This window comes from Primulina huaijiensis, chromosome 4, assembly GCF_012295235.1.
Source record: "Primulina huaijiensis isolate GDHJ02 chromosome 4, ASM1229523v2, whole genome shotgun sequence".
Classification (NCBI taxonomy): Eukaryota; Viridiplantae; Streptophyta; class Magnoliopsida; order Lamiales; family Gesneriaceae; genus Primulina; species Primulina huaijiensis.
The window spans coordinates 20574042-20593680 of NC_133309.1; the positions used below are offsets into that span (position 1 = coordinate 20574042).

The 19639-nt window shown below is 38.1% G+C and overlaps 2 protein-coding genes across 7 annotated transcripts; one reads left to right on the top strand and one right to left on the bottom strand.

The window, feature by feature from the left end:
- Positions 1-3770: 3770 nt before the first annotated feature.
- On the top strand, positions 3771-9300 carry LOC140975375 (beta-1,3-galactosyltransferase GALT1). 6 transcript variants are annotated; one of them, XM_073439053.1, is made up of 9 exons: positions 3771-3948; positions 5494-5562; positions 5679-6517; positions 7242-7474; positions 7580-7861; positions 8182-8310; positions 8382-8561; positions 8708-8815; positions 9050-9300. In XM_073439053.1, exons 3-9 carry the CDS (start codon positions 5758-5760, stop codon positions 9257-9259), a joined length of 1902 nt encoding a protein of 633 aa, XP_073295154.1. In that variant the 5' UTR covers positions 3771-3948; positions 5494-5562; positions 5679-5757; the 3' UTR covers positions 9260-9300. The 6 variants fall into 6 exon arrangements, with proteins under 6 accessions (XP_073295154.1, XP_073295150.1, XP_073295155.1 ...); XM_073439049.1 differs by having other exon boundaries at positions 5693-6517; XM_073439051.1 differs by lacking the exon at positions 3771-3948 and adding an exon at positions 4622-4670 and having other exon boundaries at positions 5693-6517.
- Positions 9301-15899: 6599 nt separating this feature from the next.
- Positions 15900-16310, bottom strand: LOC140974958 (uncharacterized). The gene has a single exon (XM_073438450.1). It carries the CDS (start codon positions 16308-16310, stop codon positions 15900-15902), a length of 411 nt encoding a protein of 136 aa, XP_073294551.1.
- Between the last annotated feature and the right edge of the window lie 3329 nt (positions 16311-19639).

Consider the following 19639-nt stretch of genomic DNA (forward strand, 5'->3'; position numbering starts at 1 on the left):
TTCACTCCCACTGGTACCGACTCAGCTAAGATGGCAGTGGTAAAAGGGCTACGCCGTGCAGGTAAAATGGCCAATCGGCTGTCTTGTTCATTCAAAGTGCGAGATCCTTGTGCGTAAGTGTGGAGCGAGATACTTTCTCTCCTTGGAAGGGGACGATGTGTATGGCCATCTGATTCATCTTCCTTGTACGTTTCATCATTGCGCCTTGTCGTCTTGCTGGGGTTATGGGAAGTCGAACGGTCGTTGGGAGTTGTTTCACCAGTATTAGTGCGTGGATGATGTGCAAGTATTTGGGATGATGTGCAAGTATTTGGGCCACTGCTTCAGCTGCCGTGTGAGTGGCTGTCTCTTCCATCATGGCTTTCAGCGCTTCTTGGGTGATGAGCATCTCTGACTGCGAATGATTAATATGCGGGTGTCCCTCACCTATAATGTTACGAGAGGTGTGCGAACGAGTGTGCATTTTCGAGTGACGAAGTGATTGTTTCCCACAGACGGCGCCAAGCTGATGCAGCTGAAATAAATGGGTCGCGTAGACTGCGGACGCGAGATCTGACTGGTTAGAAAACTGGTCCACTTGGCCCGTAAATGAGCTCACCTGGCTGGTAAACGGATCCACGTAGACAATATACAGTTAACTTGCAGGGCGTCACCAGCGTCACGAACACTCGTTAAGTGGGCGTCGGGAGGGTTCCCGACGTAGACACTCCGACGATCAAGTCAGTAAGCAGTTCCAAGAAAACTCAGAGAACTAAAGAACTTTTATAAAAATGATAGCCTACCTTGAATTGTGTGGGAGTTCCTCTATTTATAGATTATTAGGAGCACTTAATGGGCTTGGACTTTCGCAAGCACAATCCAAATTTTGGGCTTCGATAATATTAAAACTAAACAAATAACTAATTGAATTAGGCTTATTTTATTGGGCTTATTATTATTATTATTATTAATCGAACAATTAATTAATTGAGTTGGATTAAATAATTATATTGAGCTTGTACCCATCAGTTTTAAAAGATTTGGTACACCTAATATGGATCGGACTTGTAGTCTAATTAAATGACTGACTTTGGAAAAGTAGAAGAGGACCCGAGAAACGTGTTAGTTGTCAAAAGCAGCCAAAACAGAATAAAGAAAAACGTGTGCACAATAAGCAATAAGGTGACACGCTTTCCTTAGTCATTGTTTTTTCTTTTCCGTCTTTATTACTTCTTTTGACTGTTTCTTCCCCTTTTCTTTGAATAAATAAAAATCTAGATTAGGGAAAAATCCGAAACGAGGATGGGATCCTCGATTNGATATTAATATTATCTCTAATAATAATAGATAATAATAAGTTTTGGTTTGAAAAAATTCACAAACCCGTCCTCGTCTTGTTCCATTAATATTTTAGAAATGGAGATAGGGCGGAGATGCGAATTTGATCTCCGCGATTTCGGGTTCGAGAAAAGCGGGGATCGGGATGGGTATGGAGATGAGGATGGAATTCGGGTACATGGGTGGGGATGAGGATGGAATTCGGGTACATAGATGGGGATGGAAAACCCGCCCCGCCACGCCACGCCACATTGCCATATCTAGTCTAGACTGATTTTTCTGTGAANTATTTAATGTTAATGATATTAAACAAATGTAGGGAAAAAAGAAGAAAAAACAATATAAGACGTCCATGTTGAATTTGTTAGGTGTAAATTGTAATATAGGAAATTGAAATAGGTCACAGGAGACCATTCCAGAAGCCTTCAAAATATGTACTTTACTTATATTAATAAACTTGGTAAAAACTTGTGTGAGACGGTCTCACGGGTCATATTTTGTGAGACAAATCTCTTATTTGGATCATCCACAAAAAATTACTACTTTTTATGCTAAGAGTATTACTTTTTATTATGAATATCGGTAGGGTTGACCCGTCTCACATATAAAGATTTGTGAGACCGTGAGACCTACTCAATATACTTTCATGTACTATGTGTGCACATAGATTAAATTTTTATTTAAAATATAGTTTTCTATTTATACATAATAATTTTTATATGAAATATAGTGATATTAGAGTAATTTTTATTTAAACTTAATGTTTGAATTTCTAATTTAGTATGGTTTTTTAAGATAAAATTTAGACTTAACATTTAACGATAAAAAATTAAAACCTTATGATCTCACAATTTGAACTAGGTAACTTATCGAATGGATCGGGATTGATACAACTGAAACTTTTGATCACTTCGATGTTAAGATGGTTGAGATTTTTACTTTCAGCTCGACTTCTTGTGTACTGTCTGTTTGTGTCAACATATTATAAACTTCAGCCAAATTTCTGAGAGTTTAATGCTAAAATATTCTCAAAAAAGACAAACAATTCAAATAATCATTCACTCTTATCTAACAGACTTTAAAGAGCCATTTGTTGCCGAATCTAACTAGTGCCCAATGATATTTATTTGTTCGTACTATATTTAGAAAAAGACAAATAACACATAACATCTTCTACCAAAACGTCTGTTATCTGATATATTTGAGTATCGTTCAATAAAATATTAATGTTGGATTTTTTGTCTATAAAGAAAGCGATTCAAGATAACATTTTGAACTATCGATATTGATTATTCAAAATAATCGATGCTCTCAACAACAACCTCTTCAAGAAAATTTGTTCATCAAGTTGTTTGCACTTACTAGAGTTCTTCGTCACACAATTAGAAAATCAAATATGTGCAAATTATTTTACTCGCTCGTTGTATTTTATACCCGAGCTATATTGAGTGGTGAATAATGTTTTAAATTTTCATGAGCCTATTTCTTGACATATTGTTTATCTATATTTGAGTTTGCTAGGAGTTTCAGCTCAATAAAGTTTTTGACCGAGCTGAAATGTTCAAAAGATTGCATTAATCCAAGTTTGTGTCAAAATTTTAAAAATTTATATTATAATTAAGGGCAAAAACTTGTGTGAGACGGTCTCACGGATCGTATTTGTGAGACGGATCTCTTATTTGAGTCATCAATGAAAAAATATTATTTTTTTTCTAAGAGTATTTCTTTTTTTTGTGAATATGGGTAGGGTTGACCCGTCTCACAGATTAAGATCCATGAGACGGTCTCACATGAGACCCACTTTATTATTAAGATATGTCAACATGATTTTTTATTAAATTATTTGATAATTAACTAAAATAAATAGAGTTATGCCAAAACCGTCGTTTGGTGCGACGAACGAGAAATTAACAACTCCTCTCACTAGATTCCCCAACAACGAAATAACTGGATTTCCTATGACTTGGGTTCTATTTGACTTGGATGTCGTGTAGACAAATATTAGTATAATAAATTTTTAATTCGAATTATTAAAGAAATCGAGTCAAATATAATTCTATACTATTTTATTAAATTTGAGACATTTAGAGTAACTAACTTCGGTGTCATGATCTGTTTTAATAATTATATATATTAATAAAATATTAAAATTTTAATGTAAGTTATATGTAGTTCAGTGAATAGAGTCATTCATTCTTGGGGTTTATGTTATATGTTCTATTCTTAATGAAGTCATTTTTTTATTCTTTTATTTTTTAATTTATATATCAAAATTACAGTGTAGTCCTTCACTATTTCTTATAATTATATTTTGATCTTAATTTAAATATAAATCAAATAAATTATAAAAAATATTATACAATTACGTCGGAGTACGAGTGGATAGAAACGAACGTAATTAAGCCGTTAATCACACTTAATTTATCAATTAATATCGACACCCTAACAGTGAACGCAACAAAGAAGTGGAGAATATTTGCTTAAACAGGAAGTTGAGCGAGCACAAAATTCAAAGCTCATTCAAACGACAGCTTTCAAATCATTGTCAAATTCCCTCTGTTTCATCCAGATTTCTTCTGCTTTTCTTTCTCCAAATCGCACTCTTCGGACTTCAGGTCGTTTTGCCGCAAGGTATGTTTTGTTGTTGCATTTATAGCTGTAATATTTTCGCCGTAGCTTTTTTTTTTTTTTAGATTTTATGTGGCGAGTTTTGTTTTCTTTCTGCTTGATTTGTAGTTCACTGTGCTACGATCTGTGAAGTTTTAGTTTTTCCGTGGAGTTTGAGATTTGGAAGTTCGTATTTTTCATTTAGGTTCGTTAGTAATCAATGTTGACGTTGAGATCTGCAGTTGGAGTTTCGCTGTGATGGACAGTTGAATTTTTTTAAGAAGTAGTGTAGAGTTGGTTTTAGGAAGTTCGTAGCCTTTTAGGTTCGTTAATGGCTAGTGTTGAAACTGGGATTCGTTGAAGTTGTGGTTCTGGTGGCAGTTGCATTTTTTTTCGAGATTGTGCCGATCGAATCCTACTCGTAATTTATTGTTCATAGATATTTTCTATGGCATGGTGCTAGATGGCCATGCCATTATAGTCATCTATGTGACGTTTGGCTAATTGGTGAGTGTAGAGGTAATGTGCTGCCTAATGCTTCCGCCATTGACTGCTGACTTTTTGTGGTCTTGTGTGTCTGTTTTTGGGTACTACGGGGAGGAGTCCCTGACTTGTAGCATTTATTGTCCGTGTAGCATTTATTGTCTACAATGTTATCTATGTCTTGAGTCCTTTTCTTTCTGAACTTTGGAGTTGTATTTGCGGAGTTTGATGGTTCTGAAATATTACTTTGCCAAATGTTGTGGGTATGATTATATAGTTATTTTCTCCTTTAAAGTTTCTGAGTCTCTTGTAAACTTCTATGTTTGAGTTTTTAAATATTTTAATTTTTTTGTCCAAAGCAATCTAATTGTCGATGTCATTCCATTTTGGACCATTTCCTTATAATCTTGTATTGTGTTCGTGTTATTATCCAAATTATGGAGGAAAAGATGTTTAATGCCTCTGGCTATCTTCCCTTGTACTTTTTATGGTGTTGCGTTGATATTCAAATATGGAGAAAATAACTTCATTGCCTCTTTCTATCTTGTGGTGTCTCTGATCCCTCTCTTTCAGTTTGTGTTTTGTTTATCCAAATGCTAATGAAAAATTGCTATTACATTGTGTTTGAAAGGCCACTGGTTTGAACTTTGAAGCTCATAATTGCGTGAGACACTTGAAGTACCAGCAGGCCTTCCACAAAAACTGCTTGACCTATTATTTTAAAAGGATCATAAAGGGCTGGAATGTTATTTAACCTAATTTTTACTGCATAAAGCTAAATGATTTTTCTATATGTTGATTGAATTTTTTGTAAGTTGATTTCGTTATCTTGGTACACAATCTGCTAATCACTGATAGCTAATGTCCAACTTTAAGATGTACGGAATCAATGTCTTGTGATTAGAATAAGACTAGATCCCTCAAAATGTGTATGCGATCGAACTCGAAGCATCATGGAGTTATAATTTATGGCATTAGCATTATTTTCTCTGTTATTGAATCTTATATTGCTTGAGTGTCCATATAGGCTAGAATGAACACATGCATCTCTACCAGTTTATCAATAAATTCACTCATATGATGCAGAAACAACTGGTTGACATCTCATAACCGATGACTGGTTGACATCTCACAACACGTCTTTCTTTCTTAACAGTAAGTTTTAAGTTCACCTTTTTTGAGAATACAGTCTGGCTAATCTGTTACTTACATTCACATTGTCTTTATCCTTAATTTGGAATTTGTTTTGTTTGTTATGACCTATTGGGCAGACCATTTTATGCAGATTGCCTTGCTTCCTTGAAGTTCAATTCTCATGATATCTGCTTGGATGCTTAATAATGCACAAAAATGAAGAAACTGTATGGTGGTGTCTTATCCACAACCTTGTTGATGGTTTTAGTTCTTGGTTATTATATAACTAATAACCCCATCAAGGAGAGTTATCTTGCAAGTCCTCGGGCCTTCAATCTTACAAATCCTCTTGAGTGGATAAGTCCTGGCACTCCACCTGCATTTCATAGTCGAGAAACATCTTCTCAAGTGATCTCTACTGAAGTTATATTATCTGAGTTCTATGTTAAAAGAAACTTGACAAATGAAGAACAAAATGCTTTGCGAACTTGGAACCGACTGAAACCCCTGCTTACACTGGATAAAGCCTTACCTAATGCTATTGAAGCTATTAAGGAAGCAGGTGTTGCATGGAAAAATCTAATCCATGTAGTGGAAGAAGAAAAACTTCGGAGTGATGGAAGTTTATCATACAGAGGAAAAGAGAAACAATGTCCTCATTTTCTAAGTAAAATGAATGTAACAAAACTTGATGACAGTGGATTTAAGTTGCGGGTTCCTTGTGGCTTGACTCAAGGTTCTTCGGTCACATTTATTGGCATTCCTAATGGCCTTCTTGGTAATTTTCGGATTGACCTCACTGGTGAACCACTTCCAGGGGAGCCAGATCCTCCTATTATTTTGCACTATAATGTTAGGCTCCATGGGGATAAAATAACAGACGATCCTGTGATTGTACAAAACACCTGGACAATTGCACATGACTGGGGTGAAGAGGAGCGCTGTCCATCTCCTGATGATGAACAGAATAAGAAAGGTATATATCTATAGCCTTTTTCATCTGCTAAAATCTGTACAACAGATTCGGTATTCAATATGTATTTGGAATTTGACATCTTATGCATGGTTAGTTATCATTCAGTTTGGGAACTTTTAGTCATGTTAGTCGTTGTAATTCAGATATAAATCTCAGATTTCCTTGTCCCAGTTATATGGGCCTTGTGCATGAGAAGATTTGGCATGATATTATGGACTCAAATCAGTGGCTAGCTTCTCTTGAAAAAAAAAGTTCAGTCGCTAACTAAAGATTTGGTCAGCCCTGAATTGGATATGTTTCTCAAATCATACTAGCCCCTGGGAATTCCTTGCAGAGCTTACATTTACCTGGACACTTGATTTGACCATATCCATGTATTGTAATTTTGTTTTACTATGTACATTCACACAGACATCCTCTGTTTTCTTTTAGAGTATCTAAGAGATGTTTTAATCAAAGTTTACTCTATTGTACGAAGATATTGTTATTTTTTCCAAATAAGGAATAACGGGACTTTTCGCTTTCGGTAACCTTTCTGTGGCTTCAGTTTTGCTATTTTTGTTATATGTAATAAACTGTGGATTTAGAGAGTTTATCAATCATGCAAGTATAATAATTGAAATGATTTTACATGTACTATATCCCAGATGTTTACATCATCCATTTTAATCCTACATAATCTGTTGTTGCTTTTGTTGGATAACTTTCTATCTGCTGAAATCAGTTGATGAGCTGGACCGGTGCAATGAGTTGGTGGGCAAAGAAGGCAACCGATCTAGCAAATCTAACCGACATGCCAGTGGATCAAAAAATATTTCTAGGGTTCATGATGGGATACCAAGAAAGTACTTTCCTTTTAGGCAAAATGATTTGTTTGTTGCTACTCTTAGAGTCGGCTTAGAAGGAATTCAAATGACTGTGGATGGAAAGCATATAACTTCATTTGCATACCGTGAAGTAATTTTTCTGTACCCCGTTCACCTCCTTCCCACAATTTATCTGAATTTCATGTAAATATGACATTACATGTTAACTTGTGTTTATTATCGGCTTGTCATGCAGGATTTGGAGCCATGGCTCATCAGTGAAGTGAGGATTTCAGGAGATTTAGAATTATTTTCTATTTTAGCCAGTGGTTTACCAACTTCGGAAGTTTTAGAACACATAATTGACTTGGAAGCTCTTAAAGCGATCCCACTACCTCCACAAAGACAGCTGAGGCTCGTTATTGGTGTTTTCTCTAATGCAAACAATTTTAAACGTAGAATGGCAGTTCGAAGATCATGGATGCAGTATGCTGAAGTACGATCAGGACAGGTTGCGGTTCGTTTCTTTGTGGGCCTGGTAGGTTTTACCCTTTTGGAATATTTATCATGACTTGTTCAAGCACCATCTTTCATACTTGAACTTGTTTCTGTTTTTTTTTTTTACCCTTTTCTTTGCTTTAATAACTTAAAAGCATTACAATATGAAGATCTTATACTTGAAATATTCCCTTTTAAGAAATTATTGGTTAACCACTCTTTTTTATGCAGATTTTTCTTGCCTCCTGCTAAAATTTCACAAAAAATCAAAATATTGTCTTTTACCATGACAATCAAAACTTATTTGAATATGGTTTATTTATGTGTTAAGGTAACTTATGTATGGTCCATTTCTTTTAGCATAAAAGCCAGATCGTGAACGAGCAGCTCTGGAATGAAGCACGGACATATGAAGACATTCAGCTGATGCCTTTTGTTGACTACTACAGCCTCATCACATGGAAGACAATAGCCATTTGCATCTTTGGGGTAAAGTCTCTTCACATCCTTAACTAATGTACATTTCCTTCAGTACCTTATAGCCCCAATCTCTTCGACAGACTAGGGTTGTTTCGGCAAAGTATATCATGAAGACGGATGATGATGCATTTGTTCGTGTGGATGAAATCTTGAACTCTCTGAGAAAGATCAATGCAACACGTGGTTTGCTCTATGGCCACATCAATTCAGATTCCGAACCTCATCGTAATCCAGAGAGCAAGTGGTATATTAGTCATGAGGTATTTCTTCAACTGATCATGTAGATTCACTGCTCAAAATCCTTGTACTTATTTTGAGTACATTTTCCATGTTTGCCGTGGTAATTTGCGCACTTTACAGAGTTTAACATTAGTGATCTATCTGACTCTATATTGTATTTTTGTAGGAATGGCCCCATGATAAGTACCCACCTTGGGCACATGGTCCTGGTTATATCGTGTCAAAGGACATAGCCAAGGCAATTTCCAAAAAACACGAAAAGGGAATCTTAAAGGTACAGATCTCAAGTCTTCATTTTCTTGCCATCACATCAAATTGAAATATGTAGGTTTTTTAACCTTTGAGAGCATCCAAATTCCCTATCATGCACATTATTATTATTTTTGTTTGACTTGAAGAAATTTTTTGAAAATAAAATTTTATTATTATTTATTACCATTAAATTGTTGCCTACTTTAAATATCTCGAGCATTCAAGAAAAACAAAAAAGAAAAAATCATTGCTGCAGATGTTCAAGCTCGAAGACGTGGCAATGGGAATCTGGATTGCTGATATGAAGAAAAACAATCAGGAAATCAGATACGAGAATGATGGGAGGATTATAATCGAAGGTTGCACAGATGGTTATGTCATTGCTCATTACCAAGCCCCAAGAGAGTTGCTCTGTTTGTGGCAGAACATTCAAGACAAGAAAATCTCAAGTTGCTGTGGCGATTAACTCACAGATCTGCCGGAGTAGATAGAAAGGCTACCGCGCATGATCTGAGGAGCTGGAAAGAGTTGTTCCAATGCTTGTGGGAGGAGTTGCGGTAGCTGTACATGTGACTAGATATTGAAATGGATTTATGCATAACAGGGAAAACCATATATATTATGTTTTCCCATTTTTGTTAGTGAATAGGGGATTTGTAAAATATGTATAGAGAGAAAAAAACTGGCCATGGCTCGTGTAGATTTCAAGTTGATTTTACACATTTATTGGCTCTCAGATTTCACTGTAATTAGTTCATGGAGTGAGGCTCAATATGTGTAAGATAAATTGTTAAAACAATCCTGAATCATGCGGACCTACGGTTGTTAATGTTGTGTCTAAAAATTTGGGTGAAACGAGGAACTGGGCATTCAAAATAATCGGTGTGCCATGACGATTATTCGTAGCGCCTTGAAGTGGTGGTTCAATGATGCTTATCGGGCTACGTCTCGAATCACAAAAACTTATATTTAAGTTTGGAATACATATATTTTTAAAGTGTTGGGAAAATCTATAAACCACATAATCAATCATGTTAAATCATTAAGAATTTGATTGAAATTTTAAGCAGAAGTTTACTTGAAGTCATAATTCTAAATTCTTTAAAACGTGTCTTAATCTTCCAGATCATGCGCTCTTTCGAATCTTTTAATTTTCTCTTCTGAACTATTTTTTTAATGGAGAAGAAAATTAAGGAATGTGATAAGCGTGATCTGATAACCATGACTCATATATAGATAATGTCTATCATTATCTTCTGATATTTCTCTTTTAGTCCATCATAAAAACAGAAATTATACTTATGTGTTTACACATTAAAGACCCACAACCTATTAGAAAATTATACTTATGTGTTTACACATTAAAGACCCACAAGCTATTAGATACATAAAACCTCAATAACCCGAAACCTTAATTGATCATTTTATTTTGAACTTAACTACATAGACAACCCACAACGCATAATTATTCATATATAACCTCATATAAATAAAATTGATCCAACGTAAAAACCCTTCAACAGATTTACAATCAATCTTTTTTGATCAAATTGCATGTGTTACAATGTTTAAACAACTTATTTCCTCGTCATTTAGACACGGAAGATATGATTTTGTGACGATTTGGCACTGTAGATTGCATACTCACCTGACTACGTATAATTTTGATCTACGGATGAAAATACAACGTTCGGACCACAACGGATAATATACGAATGGAGAGTTAACCTTCAATTTGAACTATACTTTTAATTGCTTAATTTGAATTATTATCTATTAAATTGCATTCTTTTCATAATAATTCATCACCCTTTGCCTCAATCAACCCACAAACTTAACCGTTTGATATTTTTTTCCCTTGTAATTCTTTTCGAGTAAAATTGTTGTGGAAAAGCAAAATTTTGTTTAAAATGTGCAATATTTGATGCATCAATCAAAGTACCATTTGGTTTGATAAATATAAATAATGTATCAATGATAAAATAATCTATCAGCAGTAAAACTATGCCCAAAATAATCTAGGGATAGTACTCTTAAATTTGACTAAAAAATTAATTGGGATCCTAAGTTTGACTAATGCAACTTTTTTGGATCCTACATGATGAGATCCGGATGAATCTGATGAGCTGAATCGTGACAATCCACCTAATCGGATATGAGTTTTGTTTTGGAAAATGAGCAAGAGATATATCTTGGTGATTATGGCTTCAACTAAAACCTGCAAACAAGGAAATAAACTCGTGAATGGGCGCCAGAGAGGTGTTCAGCGTAACCACTTCGATTCTTAAATTAGCAGGTGACAATGAAGGAGAAAATGACTATATATGTGTCTGGATATACGTGAGTGCCAAAAGCTTTTAAATCAGAATGTGTGAATCCTTTAAATGTAAAATGTACCTGATATTTATATGAGGAAAATATCATGATTATCTTTATTTTCAGTGCCCACTTACTACTTAGGGTAGAATGTCTGTCCATACCCTGCTTCTGACAACTTCTCTGACACGCCACAATAATGATTATCAAGCATAAGGTATATCATACTGGTGTACTAGAGTGAAGTGCTAATTTCGAGGTATCCCTCGTAGAAAACCTCCCGGGAACTTGTATTAAAGCCTGGGCTTTTGGTAGCCCGAGGAGAAGATGTCCCGGGCATTCACCTGCCAAGCTTATCACGAATTCTTCCTGGTAACTTATCCTGATTTGGGCTTATCCATTTAATATCTCGGATCATCTGTGACCCGGGCCCTTATGGAGGTATCACCACCCCTCCCTTAAATAGTCGGACTAGAGTCTTACTCGCTGTCCCGATCAGTCATGCTTGGACTTCATCAGAAAGATAATCAGTTCTGGCTTATAAAAACATCGGAGATTCGTGCATCTTGGACATAAAATAAGGTGCCAGGACTTTATGTTTAGATAAAAGTGTCGAGATCTCATGTCTCCCGGGCTTAAGATATTTTGTCATTTAGTATTCTCGGGTGGTAGGGCTGATGTCATGATGATGTGGGCCCTATAATTTGAACGGCCCAAAACGCTTCGAATTTCGATAAAGTGAACAGTCTGATACACCTCGATTTTTGTGCATGTCCTTTCATCTACCCGCACAATTCCCAAAACACATCCTGGCCGTCCGATCTCCTTAAGATCAACGGTTGAGATCATTCTCCTTTCTCCTATATAAGACGATGAACCCCCTTCATTTCCCACTTTTACAATTTCTGAATTTCTCCCATATTTCATTCACCTTCTCCAACGTGCGACGCTCCTCCATTCCGGTGATTTTCGATCAACAATCTTTCGCTCCATCATCCTCATAAGTTTTCCTTCATTTTTTCCTTCAAAATGTCTGATTCCACTTAATCCACCTCTGGAGCAAATGCGCAAGGCTCATCTGGTTTTAAGTCCACCGCGATGCACTCCTATTCAACCCCCTCTCCCCCAAAACGCTCTTTTACCCAGCTTTCTTCAAAACCCCAGACCTTAAAATAAAAATCCTCATCTTCTGGCCCTTCCCGAGCTCTGAAAAAGCGCAAAGATAAGGGAAAATCTCGGGCTTCTTCCCCTTCTTACTCAGAAGTTTATGGGGTTCTCTGGTTCGCTTCAATGAACAGCACCCTGCGCCAGGGAGCTGACGAGGAACTCCGGGCCCTGGGCTCTATTCCTTCTTCCTTTCCCATTTTGATTACCGATCCCTCTGATAGGGCCGATCACCCTCCTTCTGATTTTACCACTTTTTTCGGGACCAAGTTAGAAATTATCTTTGATTTCCCATCTCCTCTTTTTCCACTGAGGTTGCTAGGGATGTCAATTCGGGTGGGTTGGGTGGATTGTATCGGGTTGAACAATAGTACTATTCAAAAAGTACTCAACCCGAACCCAACCCTAGCCAACCCAAAAACTTTCTACCCAAACTTGAACCAGAATAAACCCGATTAACCTGATTTTGAATTTTTTTTAAAATTTTATTTTAACGAAAATTAAATAAAATTCAGAAAAAATAATAATAATATTTTAATTTAAACAAATAATAACAAAATCTCCCTCATATATATTATTTAAATTTGAAAGTCTAATGGTATAAAATTAAATATATTTACAACATCAAATAAATAATTGTTTAAAACATAAAAAAATGTTCAAAATAAATATTAAATTAAATTATGAAAATGTATGATATAAATATACAATAAATATTTTTTCAGATATAAAATATATAAAAAAATAGGCAATATTTATTAATTATATATTTTTTTAAAAAAAAAATTAAAATTTTCGAGTCAACTCAGGTCAACCCGAGTTGACCCGCCGAACCCAACCCGATCATTTTTTTCGGGTCAGCCATCGGGTCTAACCCGGTCTGACCCGAGCCCGAAAACCCCAAACCCAAACCTGATTTTTTTCGGGTTGAACCGTGTTGGGTTGGTGAGTCGTGTCTAATTTTGACACCCCTAGAGGTTGCCAAGTTTTTTGGTATCCCCGTTAACCAGCTTCACCCCAACTCCTTCCGAATCATGGACTCTACGTTATATTCTTTTTAGGATGCACAATCTCCTTATCACCCCTCTTATTCTCCACTATTTTTTTGTCTGCAGGATGGGAGAATGCTTTCTCCTTATCTGTCCGGCTAAAATCTTGATTCCTTGATGATATCCCTTCTTCCCAGAAGAGATGGAAAGGACGCTTTTTCTATATACAACTTCCCTGTTTGACCGGTTTTCTTCTTTCTCTTCCTTCACAACATTCTCTTCCTCAATCTTATAAGTTCGAGGAACCTTACATCTGAAGCCAAGACTTGGTGGAGGGACAAAAGTTTTCTTCTTCCACCCTCATCTCTGAAGAAAATTTGATAACTTACGGGTTGAGTGACCGGGTAGAGACCCAATTGACCAGGTTATGGAAGAAGTTGCTGGCTCGGGCGCTCAACCCGATAACTATCAAATCTTGAACCTTTTCCTTATTTTTACTGTATACTAGGATTAATAACTCCGCTTTCCTCTTCCTTTGTTTCTGACAGATAACTCAGAGAGAAAGAAAATGACTGAGGAGGTGGCCCGGCTGAATGAATCTGTCAGGGCAGAAACTTAGCAAGAACGGGAGGTGACTCGGACGGACTCCCAAGAAGATTCTGAAGATCATGTTCCCCTCATTCAGAGGAAGAGAAAGGCTATAACAAGCCCGGAGCTGATACTGATTGAAGGCAACAAATTAGGAGACCAGGATACCTCCCAAACAACTCAATCCAACCCTCCTCCTTAAAATCGGCCCTTCAACGAGCCTCTGCAGCCCAACCTACCCACTCGAGCCAACATCTTCTCGGAGGGAACCACTCCAACTGGACTTTGGCTCCTCAAATAGATGCTTCTTCCTGTTGAGGAGGCATATCTGAAGAGATCCCTTCCGACCCCCAAGCTCTTCAAGGGGTCAAACCAGATCCTTTCCATAAGTCTCTCTGATCCTCTCTCTCTCTCTCTTTTTCTTTTTTTTTTACTGACTCCTTCCGAACAGGGTGTTCAAATGCTGATATCGACTTTTGAAGAGGTAGCAACGGTGGCCACCTTTGAAGGTAATCGAGCCCGGGCATCCCAGAATATTCTCAGGCAATTATAAAAGGAATTGTCCCGGGCTTGGTCAATTCATGAGGAAGCAGTTGCCGGCCTTCAAGCAACTTTAGTTAAGGCCAACCAACAACAGGAAATAACTCAAGCTGATATGGCTAAGTCCCGAGATGATGCTGGCTGAGAGGAAACCCTACAAGGGACTGTCTCTTTCTTAGAATCATTAAGGAAAAATTCTTTGACCAATGAGGTGGATAGACAGATGTCCAGGGCAAGTGCTGCTGAGGATGCCCTGGCTGCTCTTAAATATGATCAGGACAAGAAGCAAGCCTCCTTTCTCCAATCTTCGGAGTTCAAGAAGGTCGTTGAAGATCGGGCCTACTCTTTCTTTCAGACTGGCTTTGACAAGTGCAGAGAGCAATTTGAAAAAGCCGGGCTTCTTCCGGAAGATAGGGAAGATTTTCCCGATTTTGGTCGGGCTATAAAATAACTTCCGAAGGACTCTGAGGGGAAGGAAGATGAAAAAAGAGAGGAGCAACCAATCCAAATAAATATAGAGTATGATTGTAAATATTTTCTTTTTATTTCCTAATTTATTATAATCTCTGCTTTCTGGCTTTTATTAATGAAATTTCTCTATTCTGAACTTTCTTTTTCGTAAATAGATCGAAAATTCTTTAAATCATGAATAATAACCGGGTTACTTTTCTATGTAGAATGTTAATTGCTTAGAGAAATTTCTAAGTGTTGGAAAGTAACCGGGCCATTTTATGAAGTGATCGGGGTTTCTTGCCAAGGTACGGAGCCCTGAGCCAGGGTACTGATCCCGAGACTTGGAATGGTCGAGGTGCAGAGCCTCGAGCCAGGGTACGGAGCCCTGGACTTAATGAATAACCAGGGTTCGGAGACCAGAGCCAGGGTACGGAGCCCTGAGCTTAATGAGTAACCAGGGTACGGAGCCCTGGGCCAGGGTACGGAGCCAAGGACTTGGAATGGTCGAGGTGCGGAGCCCCAAGCCAGGGTACGGAGCCCTAGGCTTAATGAATAACCAAGGTACGGAGCTCTGGGTCAGGGTACGGATCCTGGGACTTGGAATGGTTGAGGTGCGGAGCCCCGAGCTAGGGTACGGAGTCCCGGGTCAGGGTACAGATCCCGTGACTTGGAATGGTCGAGATGCGGAGCCCCGAGCCAGGGTACAGAGCCTTGGGCTTAATTAATAACCAAGGTACGGAGCCTTGGGCCAGGGTACAGATCTTGGGACTTAGAGATTTAACAAGGACCTCGTACCTCTCGGGTTTAGATATAATATTTCATACACTTTTTGAGAATAAAAGAACTTCATTATTACTTTAAACAATAATTACATTTCAAGTGTTATACTTTTTCAAGTGAAAAGTATTACAGGGTCACTTGAGAGAACGTCCGTGAGCATCCTCCAGATAAAAGCTCTCGGGCTGACTTTCCGGATTATCTTGTATTGTCCTTCCCACCGAGCTTTCAATTTACCAACATCTCCTACTGGATTGACTTTTTTCATCACCAGATCGCCTATCTGAAAGTCTTGAATCCGGACTCGTTGTTGTGTAATTTCATAAACCGACCTAGGTAAGCTTCCATTCTAATCATAGCCCGCTCTCTCCTTTCCTCCACCAAATCAAATTCCATTGTCTGGCTCAGATCATTATCATTCGGATAAGAATCTACCTGGACAGAAGATTGTCCAATTTCCATAGTAAGGACTGCTTCATAACCATACACCAGATTGAAAGGAGTTTCTTGATGATGTGCTCGGGGAGTAGTCCAGTATGCCCATAGAACACTATGCAGCTCTTCTACCCAATCTTTCTTTTGGCCCTGCAGCCTAATTTTCAAGGCCTGCACAATAATTCTGATTATTACCTCTGTCTGCTCATTTGCTTGAGGGTAAGCAACAGAGGTGAAATACTGAGTGATCTTCATTTCTTGACACAAGAAGTGATCTCATTTCCTTGAAATTACCTTCCATTATCTGAAATTAATCTCCTGGGAAATCCAAATTGGCATACAATGTTTTTCCACAGAAACTTCAACACCTTCTCAGTTACTCTAACCAGAGGTTCGGCCTCAACCCATTTGGAGAAATAATCTACTGCAACCAAGAGGAATTTCTTTTGAGCTCGAGAAACTGGGAAAGGTCCCACAATATCAATGCCCCATTGGTCGAAGGGACATGATGCACAAATAGGTTTCATAAGAGTGGTCGGGCTATGCTGAAAGTTTGAATGATGTTGACACCCTTCACATGCCATGACAATTCGACAAGAGTCTTGGCTTATACTCCGCCACCAGAATCCATCAAGCATTGCTATCGGACCAACGCTACTCCTCTGAGATGTTCCCCACAACATCCTTCATGTATTTCTCGGAAGAACACTTTAACAAAAAGTCCTTGGTATGAACTCCTGTATAAGATGTTATTTAAAAAAACAAACCCGTGAGCTCGTTTTTTGATCTTTTGAGCTTGAGCTCGATCTTCAGGTAATTCATTATGGCAATGAATTTGATCAGAGGTGTCATCCAGAAATACTCTGGAGTTGGCAACACTTCCTCCTCAATAGAAAGAATCAGTCGAGTAATATGCAATACTTCTCGAGTATTGACTTCTGATAAGGAGACGGCTATTTTAGCCAAAGCATCTGCTTCCCCAATCTTATCTCAGGGGATCTGCTCAACACTCCAATCCACAAAAGATTCTGTCTGGGCTTTAACGAACTTTATATACTTAAGCATTTTGTCATCTTTAGCATCATAAACGTCCTTTATTTGCTGAGTGACCAGTTGTTAATCAGAATATAAAATGATCCGAGAAGTTATTATTTCCCGGGCAGCGCGTACACCAATGAGAACAGCCTCAAATTCTGCTTCGTTGTTGGTCACCCGAGAGTCGATTCTCAAGGCCAATTTAATTTTTTCTCCTGGAGGTGCTAATATCACCACTCCCACTCCACATCCAGCTAGACACGACGTCCTATCCACAAATACTCTTCAGACCTCTTGCTTATAAGGCTAAATCATTTCCGATAGGAAATCTGATAGGGCTTGTGCTTTGATGGCAACCCGATGCCTATATTCAATGTCACACTCTCCCAACACAACTATCCACTTTATCATTCTCCCAGACACCTCTGAATGAGTCATAATCCTCCCAAGAGGACTATTGATAAGCACAATAATTTGGTGTGAAAGAAAATAAGGTCGTAGTTTCCGAGCAGCCATAACTAGTGCTAAATCTATCTTTTCCACTTCACTATATACCGGAGCTCGGGTCCTCTGAGAGCATGGCTGACATAATACACAGACTTCTGATCAAAGCCTTCTTCTTTTATAAGCACTGAACTGACAACATACTCTGTGGTGGATAAATAGACAAACATTTTTCCCCCAGGCTCTGGCTTCACCAAGACAGGAAGCTCGGTCAAGTTAGTGCTAGGCATGCCACCCCCTCGATCTGTCCGAGAAGTACAAAAGTTGACCGAGACGATTGCTTCACTTTCTCGATTCATATCACGATCTGCGTACCAGAGTTATCCGTTCTTTCAGATAATAAGGAAGGCACAAAAATTTAGGTGGAATGAGAAGTGTAAGCAGGCCTTTAAAGATCTTAAGAGTCACTTGGCAAAGCTTCCTGTCTTGGTGAAACCAGAGCCCGGGGAAAAAATGTTTGTCTATTTATCCACCACAGAGTATGTTGTCAGTTCAGTGCTTATAAAAGAAGAAGGCTTTGATCAGAAGCCTGTGTATTATGTCAGCCATGCTCTCAGAAGACCCGAGCTCCGGTATAGTGAAGTGGAAAATATAGATTTAGCCCTGGTTATGACTGCTCGGAAACTACGATCTTATTTTCTTTCTCACCCAATTATTGTGCTTATCAACAGTCCTCTGGGAGGATTATGACTCATTCAGAAATGTCTGAGAGAATGATAAATTGGATAGTTGAGCTGAGAGAGTATGACATTGAATATAGGCTCCGGGTTGCCATCAAAGCACAAGCCATATCAGATTTCCTATCGGAAATGATTCAGCCTTATAAGCAAGAGGTCTGAAGAGTATTTGTGGATGGGACGTCGAGTCTAGCTGGATGTAGAGTGGGAGTGGCGATAATAGGACCCCCGGGAGAAATAATTAAATTGGCCTTGATAATCGACTCTCGGGTGACCAAACAACTAAGCAGAATATGAGGCTGTTCTCGCTAGTATACGCGCTGCCCGAGAAATAGGAGCTTCCCGGATCATTTTATATTTCGATTAACTGGTCACTCAGCAAATAAAGGACGTTTATAAGGCTAAAGATGACAAAATGCTTAAGTATCTAAACCTTATTAAAGACTAGGCAGAATCTTTTGTGGATTGGAATATTGAGCAGATCCTCCAGGATAAGAATGGGGAAGCAGATGCTTTGGATAAAATGGACGCCTCCTCATAAGAATTCAATACTAGAGAAGTATTGCATATTACTTGTCTGATTCTTTCTATTGAAGAGGAAGTGCTGCCAACTCCAGAAGATTCCTGGATGACACCTCTGATCAAATTCGTTGCCCATAATGAATTACCTGAAGATCGAGCTCAGGCTCAAAAGATCAAAAAACAAGCTCCCAGGTTTGTTCTTTTAAATAACATCTTATACAGGAGATCATACCAAAGACCTTTGTTAAAGTGCTTATCTATGGGAGAGGTGGAGTATGTCTTCCGGGAAATACATGAAGGATGCTGTGGGGAACATCTCGGAGGAGTAGCGTTGGCTCAGAAATCAATGCTTGCTGGATTCTAGTGGCCGAGTATAAGCCAAGTCTCTTGTCGAATTGTCCGGACATGTGAAAGGTGTCAACATTATTCAAACTTTCACATTGCACGGCCACTCTTATGAAACCTATTTGGACATCTTGTCCCTTCGATCAATGGGACACGAATATTGTGGAACTTTTCCCAGTTGCTCGAGCTCAAAAGAAATTCCTCTTGGTTGCAGTGGATTATTTATCCAAATGAGTTGAGGCTGAACCTCTGGCTAGAATCACTGAGAAAAAGGTGTTAAAGTTTCTGTGGAAAAACATTGTATGCCGATTTAGAGTTCCGTGGAGATTAATTTCAGATAATGGAAGGCAGTTTCAAGGAAATGAGATCACGTCCTGGTGTCAAGAAATAAAGATCACTCGGTCTTTCACCTCTGTTGCTTACCCTCAAGCAAATGGGCAAACAGAGGTAATAAACAGAATTATTGTGCAGACCTTGAAAACTATTTTCACGTCAAAGGGA